The following is an 8,462-nucleotide window of genomic DNA, read 5'->3' as shown; positions in this document are numbered from 1 at the left end:
TTGCCTTTCTGCTTCAGCATAGGGTGCTGGATGTGAAGGGGCCTGCCTTAATATGTAACTCTGGAGCACCTGGATGCAGAAGAAACTCTACAAACTTCCAGTTCTGTTTGGAGCAACCCTTACAACACCAGCGGGTTGCCCAGCTACCTCTGCGGTACATGTACTACCTCTTAACGGGAGCACACGCCAGGAGCAGCCCCGTAAAATCACAGTGACTTTACTGGCTGACACAACCGTCTGCAGCAAACAGGACACATCATAACACTCCTTTGGTTACTGCACGGCGTGTCGCAAGCCTGTACGGAGGGGGCTAAATACACGGTCGCAGTCGTTGCACGAGAAGCCTTTGGGAGCGGGGAAGCAGAAAAATGAGTTCCTTGCCTTTTTGATGGAGGGCCGTGAATGCAAAATGGTAGCAACCAGGATGATACAGGAATAGCAGCTGTGGAGTAGCTCGCAGGAGAGCAGGCTGACCGGAGAGCAGTGCTCATCTCTGCGCTGCGTGTGGCTCAGAAGAGTTGGTGTTGGATGCCCAGCCGTGTGGGTCCGTGCCTCCAGGAGAAGCTCCCTTTGCTGGGAAAAGTGGTTCTCCCCAGCTCCTGCAGCATGAGGAAGCAGCACCCTCTGCTGCTGGCGTGCTCGCCTCCAGAGCATCTTTTCAGTTCCCGACACCCAAGTACTTCCAGAGAGAAGCTCGGGAAAAGCATCTACAGCGATGTCCTTCTGCAAGTCGAAACACTGCAGCATGTGGGTGGTTTGTTTGTCGGACAGCTTTGTCATGTCAAAACACTGCTGTTGGGAAAGGAGATGCCAGGCAGCATCTGCTTGCAGCAGATAATAGCAATAAGAACAGGCCCTGGCTTTGTGCTGAAAAGATTTTTACTGCTGCTTTTTCCGGCAAGTACTTTGGCTGATATTTGATGAACATGGCTCGATACACTCAACAGGGATGCTGTAGGATAAAGCTCTCCATTCCTCCAGCAGCCTTCCTCCGGCCTCTTCCAAACATTTCATATCCCCATGAGGCAGCTAATTTACTATTGCTGCATAGCAAGAGGAAAGGGCAGCTCAGGCAACAACGTGATTTTACCCGCCGTGAGTCAGTGGCAGAGTCCTGCCCCTTCAGCTCTCTCCTGCTAAGCACGGACCAGCGATTCCCGTGGGGCTGGGAGCACAGGGAAGGAGTCCCGAGTCCTCCCACCCCTAAGCAATCCTACCACGGGGCACACAGCATCCTGCTGTACCGCTACCAAACTGGCTCCCTCGAACGCTGTGGGGTGATGCAGGCTCCATGCACTCAGATGAATTCTAGTTGCCCATGTTTTTTCCCCTCCCTTTTGCTGAGGACTTTTTGCTTTTCCCAAATTAAGCTGTTTAACATCAGTCAGGTCTAGCCCACAAGCACATTCCCAAATGGGATATGCACATCTCAGACAGACACAGAGTACTTGGTCTCTTCCTCCTATTTCCTCCCTCTCCCTGAATGCAAGCTGCCTTTTTCCCTAACATCTGACCCCCGGTTTCCCTTCGCCACATGGTGAAATAAGCTAAACTTGGTACTGGCTGCAGCTCCAGTCCCCCCCAGCTCAGCCAGAGACACATCTTTGAGCTCCCATTCTGCCCCCCCATTTCACAATCTCTCCCTCTCCCTCTCTGCCAGCAGCAGGGGGGACCCTCCCCAAATCTTCAAACACCCAGAGTGCTGCGCCAGCCCATAAAATATGCCCATGTAAGAAAAGCAAATAATGAAAAAAATGCCCGAATCCTGTTAAAAATACGCTGTGGATCTACAGAAAAGAACCTGCTTAACAGCTTGTGTCTGTGCGCAGGTCTCATTTCAGCAACACCGCTCAGAGCCAAGCATCATTCACACAACACCCAGATTGTTCGGTGGATAAGGAGATGCCTACAAAAAGGAAGCCCTGTTTAAGGAAAAAATGAGGCGATGTCTGGTCAGGATGCCACCAGGACATAGTTTCTGGGGGAAATTCCTCTCTGTAGTGCAATCTGTCAGAGGAGAGCCAACACGTCCCGCCGCAGGGAGCAGCTGGAGGGCACAGCCCTGGCAGAGTCTGCAGTGGTGCTTGCAGGAGAACCTGGTGCTGCATTGCTACAGGACATCATGCCAGCTCTCTGCAGGGGGGGGCAGCCGGAATGAACCGGATCGATCCACATTACCCACAGACATTTCACAAGGCAGCTTCTTTCACGGTCGCTCTGGCTCCTGAAATGTACTGTTTTTCACTCTCTTCCCCTCCATCTCCTTTCTTGCCCCTTTTTAGGCAACGGCCTCATTTTCAGTCATCTGTTTGGGAAAAGGAAGGCAATAAACCAAATCCCTACTGAGGCAGGCAATGAATCCAGAGGTATAAATCCTACTAAGGATTGCTCTGAGCTGGGGCCAAAGGAGAAGTCAAACACAGCACCAAAAATTTTGTTTTGAAAAGCATTAGGACACTGAAAATTTTGCTGCTTTTACCACCACTGCCTCTGCTCCCTGTGTTTGGGGAGGATTCGCTAATGCTGTAACTGCTTGGAGCATCTCTCTTCAGTGATGTGCAATGGTCTCTAAACTACAAAAAACCTCTCTCTAAACTAGAAAGAAAAGACTTCTGACCTGGATGGGAAAATACCATCCGAGCCCTATGACATGACTGTTAAACCTCCTTGCTTGCACAATCATCTTCACATGTATGGGTCGCTCAGATAATTCAGCATCACCAACAGCATCCGAAAGTATCGTACGCACATCATAGCAATGTACCTGGACAACCAAGGGAGCACTGGAGAGGATTTAGACACTGAAAAGACCCACATCCCTTGGTACCACAGAAATGCTCTGCTACCTTAGGGAATCCACTGAAAACCCACAAGAGCCTGTGAATGACAGTGTCTGTTCAAATGCGTTCAGCAGAACTAGCATTTGTCAATCGGCAAGAAAACATCGGATTTAAATCCTCCTGTCCTCCTCTTGCCAGGAAAACGAAGCCTTCCCCCTGAAGCCATAGGATGAAATGGCTGTGCTCCCTGCTTTCCGGGGCACACCGCACCTTCTCTTTCTATGTAAGGGAGATGCCAGGCGAGATTTCCCTTTCTGCGAGGAGGTGGTGGCTGGTTCTGGACAGGAACACTTGGGCATCAGCTAAACCGGAGCCTGGGACCGTACGTGATGCCTTCCAAGCCAGAGTCACAGCACAGCTCGTTCTTGAAGTTCAACTGCATAATCTCAGCCCACAGGTCTTGAATAGATTATACAGTTAAAAATGCAGCTCTATAAAGTCTGTGTTATGAAGCAACTCTGTACTATGGTGATAGTATCTATGGAAATGCAACTCAGGGAGTAAATGTGGATCAGTGGAGACTTCCCTGAGGCCTGGCGATTTCAGGACGCTGCATAGTATTGGGTGATGCCATCTTCTCACCTTAAAAGGGCTTTGGCTGTTCCTCTGTTTTGAAAAGTCCTGCCCTTGTTTGGATCACACACACACACACACAAAAAGAGACTCAGAGCGAACATTTAAGACTGCTGGTTTCACACTACAGAAAATTCAACATCGTCCTCTTTGTATAACTAGAGCTTCACTCACCAAGAGGACAGGGAAAAAACCCAGAATGACTACTAATCTTCGAAAGAAATTAAAAGGCACTTTTGTTCAAAACTATTTATTTTTTATAAATATAGTTCTCTATTCATTACACAACATGAAAGGAATCACAAAACTTTACTCATGGGAAAATAAGATTTTACAACTTGATTTATAAAAGCTGAAGTGAAAAAGGAGTTACTTCCAGTGTTAGTTTTCTGTAAAACATATAAATAATCATACCATTGAATTCTAGGAATGCACTTGCCATTTAAAAAAATAATAAAAATCGGTATCAATAATCACTTATGGGAGAAACAGACCGTAAGTTGTTACTCTATGGAGTTGCTTTTGCAAAGAAAGGTTAACACAAGCTCTCAAGAAGGTGCACATCTCCTATTAATAGCTCTCACAAAACAAAAATAGCACTGCTTCCTTGGCCTACAGCCCAGTGGATTTCTACCATGCTTCCTCATCAGATTTGCTGTTCATTTAACCCTTCTTCCCATCTGCAGTTTCTCTCTTGCCAGCCACAAATTTTATACATTTAAAAATATTTGGTTTTCATTTGGCAAATGCTAAGTATTAAAGGAATTGCCTGTGTAAAAAGAAAATACAGTCCTAGAAACAACCAACCAACCGACCCAGACGGCTATGTTCACCAAGGAAAACGCGTGTAAGCTTTTACTGGATTTTAATAAAATCTAGGATGAATTTTGGGGTGACCCATTAGAGACTTCGCAAATGAACCCTATTTTCAGCTGGAAAGAACAGTGGCTCTCTGGGAAACACATACATGCTTATTTAAAGGTGCAAATAAACCTCTCTAAAAATCAGTGTTTATTTCAAAAGGTGCCAGCCAAATATTAGTAAGAAAGTGTGCAGAAATAAGAGAACACCAATGCCACAGCCATCTGTAAAGTAGTAATAAATTCTGTCATTCATAACTGTATTTATTCTCACAGAGGTCAATTTTTCATTAAAACTTGTTCCCTCACACCAAATACAAAAGAACTGGAATGAAGTTAACATGGCTATTTTTTGTTTAAAAACAAAAAATGATGTTTGAATGTATGGACATACCAGACCTAAAACATCTTCCACTGCACAGCTGTTGCAGCCGCTGTGGTATATTTTGGAGCCAGCGTTTGCTAGCACTCATCTACGAAGAGAGTCATTCCAGAAGAGTTATTCCAGTTAACTCCTAGGCGTATGCTCTTATTCCAGACTCCACTGTCAGCACATCCACTTGACAAGCAAGTCCTGCAGCAAGGAACCTGCACTGCTCGCCTCCCTCTTTCCACGCTTCTCTCTTCCCCTGTGATTTATTTTCACCCTTTGGTGTTTGTGCTGGCAGTTGAGCCTGCCTGTAACCATGAAACAGGCAGGACCAAACTTACTCACCAACACCCACAAAAGATGGATAAGCAGCCATCCCAGCTGTCAAACCAAAGCAGTTAAGGCACTTGTGTTTCTTCTGCGTTTGAGCTTTTGAGAAAGCTACACCCCCACAACTCCCCTCCTTCCCCATGCAAAAGCAAAGTGATGAGCATCAGTGCAACTCAGCTCAAACCCAGGAGGTAAAAAGCAGCTTTTCTGGACCATCTGCAAGGTGGGGGAGGGTGTCTGCCAGAAATCACAGCCAGTCCCTGGGATTTTGGCCTTTCCCTGCTGCACATAGCTTCTGCCAGGTTATGTTCTCCCTGGCTTTGTTTGCCTAGGGCCTGCTGAGGAGTAACAGGCTCTCTAGAGCTTGCTCAGTGCGCTTTTACCCATGCAATGAGCAGAGGAGAACAATTCTGATTTCTGCATTAAGATAAGCATTACGCTGAAAGGCAACGGCTCGGGAACCTGGGAGCACAGGCTGTACAGACCTGCCCACCTTGCTCCATGTGCTATCAGATGGTAGCACCTACTTGTACCTGGATTTGCGTCTTCATCCCTAGGATTCAGCAGAGCCTTGTGCAAGGAAGGATTTGAAACCAATGCCCATCGCCCAGCTTTCTAAAGCGAACTCTCCTTCCTTGCCTGCACTGCAGACTCCCAGGTCCCTAAGGGGTTACCAGACGCCCAGGTCCAGCTCCTGAGGATCCTATTTTTCCTTTGTGAGGCTCCAGGGCTGTGAAGGGTGGCCAAGTCTGGCAGAGCCTCAGACCAGCCCTGCTGAAGGAACAGCACACAACTGACTTACTGCTGCTTCTCGGGGATGGGTCACCATCTCCTGTCAGCACCGGGGGCCCCTGCCGAGCCCTCAGCCCCTGGGTCACCTCAGACCCCACCACCTCACCCACACCCAGCTACTTCTCTGCTGAAACAGGGACAGCATTCACAGGAAAAGGGGAGAGAAATCCCCTTGGAAGTGGCCTGCGCTCCTACGCGGAATCCTCCTTGCTGGCAGCCAGTACCACATCCACGGTCCAGCCTCCTGCAGTGGGTCTGTCCCATCCTGGTGCCACCCCGCGTGAGTGGGTTTGTCTCTAGCCTCCACATGGCCCATCAGCTCACATTCTCCCATCTTATGCGGTCTGGATTTCCTTACCAAAAGCTGCGCTCTGGTGTGCTGTGGTAAATTAGCCATTAGAGAAGATGATGGAGTAGTTGGGAATCTCATGAAAGCAGAGGGACACCCATTGTGCGTGGCAGCATTCTGGGAAGGTGAAAATTAGGGAGGGGAGAGTGGGGTCTTTAGGTATGACTAGATGTCTCCAACCCTTCCTGCGAGCAATAGAACGATACATTGCTATAACCACTTAACATTGTCCCGTCAGGGGTGCAATTTGCTAGTTCCACGTGCCCAAGAGATACGTACAGAGAAAATTCCCTCCTCTTACAAGTCAGTCCTTGAGTTCAAACCCCACCACCACCATCCGCAAACACTGTAACTACCTTAACGTGTGCTGTAATGATGGATATGTTGATAGTTTATAAAGCTGCCTCCCACAGAAATTTTATAAGCCACTGAATGACACTGCAAGCTTCAATTCTGAGGACAGAGAAAAGTTCATTTTAGAGAATGAGACAAAGACAGTTAAAGAAAACATTTCTTTGCTAGCTAAACCCAAACAACTCCTCTGAACACCAAGCTTTTCCCGCAATAATTATTGCACTGCAGGCAGATAACAGCTCTGTGAACTGCCGTATTCCTCACCCTGGCCCCATTATTCTAACAGCCTAAAAAGCGATGCATCTTCCTTCTCCCCATGGTATCAGCTATCCACTTAATGAAAGCAGCAAATTACTGCTTATAAACTCAGCCTCTGCTGCTGGGCAATTTGCAAAGACTCAGGACCGCAGCGAGCTCACAAATCAGTGTTAGCATTTAGGGGCCACGTGCCACAAAGGCAAATGGGTGTCTGTGCTTCCAGGAAAGGAAGCATTAGGCGTTGGAACGGGCTCCCCAGGGAGGTGGTGGAGTCACCATCCCCGGAGGTGTTCAAAAAATGTTTAGATGTGGCGCTTCGAGACATGGTTTAGTGGGTTTAGTGAACATGGTGGCATTGGGTATATGGTTGGACTTGATGATCTTTGAGGTCTCTTCCAACCATAACGATTCTAAAGCACAGCCATAGTCGGTGGCTGGCTGACACCAAGACGGGCTGCACACACGACACTACAGACCCATGTGCACAGAGCCATCATTTCACTGAGACAATGACTCTGTCCCAGCCAGACTGAGCAGGGCAGAGGATGAACACGTTATTACTGTCTTCTAGCCTGAGAATTAAAAAAAAAAAAAAAAAAAAAATTTTGGCAGGTACTTAATTTCCCAAGTTTCCTGTAGTGCCTGCGAGGTAGTTAAAAGCTAATAACCACAAAGGTCTGACAGGGAAAACTGAGGCACTTCAAGGTGAGGTAATTTGGCCAAAGTCACAGTCAGAATGCCTGGCAGAGCCAGAAATGCTGCACTGGGCTCTTGGCTCCTACTCAGCTCTGAACACTGAGCCGAGCTCCTTTCCAGGCTCAAATGTCAGAGGCACCGCAGGCCACAGATTTCCCAGAAGGTTAGAGGAGTCTGTCAGCGATGAAGCTGCGGCCGGCAACAAAAACACATGGACGCTGTGTAGGAAAATCCAGGCTGTAAGGGCCACGCAGACGAGGGAGGAGGGACGCTGCGAAGGCATCATCCAAGCAGAGCTTCATAATCCACGTACCACACCAGCTGGCCAGAGCTGGGGCTGACACCCGAGGCAGGCCATTTCCTCGGCTCATGGCCCACTCTGCTGAGCAGGGTGGTGATGTCGTGCTTACCCCTCCCCAAAACCAGGACAAACACCTGCCTGGCCTTGTTGATGAGGGGTAGGCTAAGGCTCATCCTTTGGTGAGGTTTGACAGGGCTTTCAGTCAGCACCACAGTCTGAGCCCCTTCCAAGCCATTTTCAGACTGGGGGAAGAGCGAGGCGGTGTGTCCATCGGTGCCCACCCCCAGCAGCACCAGGTCAAAGCTGGCGTTGGGCACCAGGGCCATGATCTCCTTGGCATACAGCTCCGTGCCTCTGTCCTCTTCCACACAGAGCCGCTGGTTCAGGTGCACAGGCATGGGGTGGACGTTGAAGTAGGGCACCCTGACACTCTGGAGGAGGTGCTTGTGCAAGCTGAAGAAGTTGGACTCAGTGTCAGTGAGAGGGACACAGCGTTCATCTACCAGCCAGATGTGGGTCTGCTTCCATGGGAAGGCATAATGGTGTCTTGCCAGCCGCTGGAATAGGACCACCGGGCTTGAACCACCTGAGAGGGCCAGGTGGAACTGGCCAGAGCGTGCCACAGTCCGGCTTGCTGCCTTCTCGATGTCAGACGCCAGCTGGGAAATCAGGTCCTCGGACCATGCTGAGACCAGGGGACTTTGCCGAAATTTGGACTGGATTGTCTTGTAATCACTTG

General features: G+C 48.8%; 1 protein-coding gene across 1 annotated transcript in view; it reads right to left on the bottom strand.

Moving 5' to 3' along the window:
- Positions 1-7,704: 7,704 nt before the first annotated feature.
- Positions 7,705-8,462, bottom strand: part of LOC104167209 (GDH/6PGL endoplasmic bifunctional protein-like) — a 6,539-nt gene continuing 5,781 nt past the window's right edge. The window contains 1 exon segment of the mRNA XM_009707399.1: positions 7,705-8,462. This exon segment is cut by the window's right edge and continues 31 nt beyond it. Within this exon segment, the coding sequence (XP_009705701.1) occupies positions 7,705-8,462 (758 nt within the window).

This window comes from Cariama cristata, unplaced genomic scaffold, assembly GCF_000690535.1.
Source record: "Cariama cristata isolate BGI_N322 unplaced genomic scaffold, ASM69053v1 scaffold5359, whole genome shotgun sequence".
In the NCBI taxonomy this organism is placed as follows: Eukaryota; Metazoa; Chordata; class Aves; order Cariamiformes; family Cariamidae; genus Cariama; species Cariama cristata.
The sequence above is the reverse complement of the archived record's forward strand: the minus strand, read 5'-3'. Positions and strand labels throughout refer to the sequence as shown.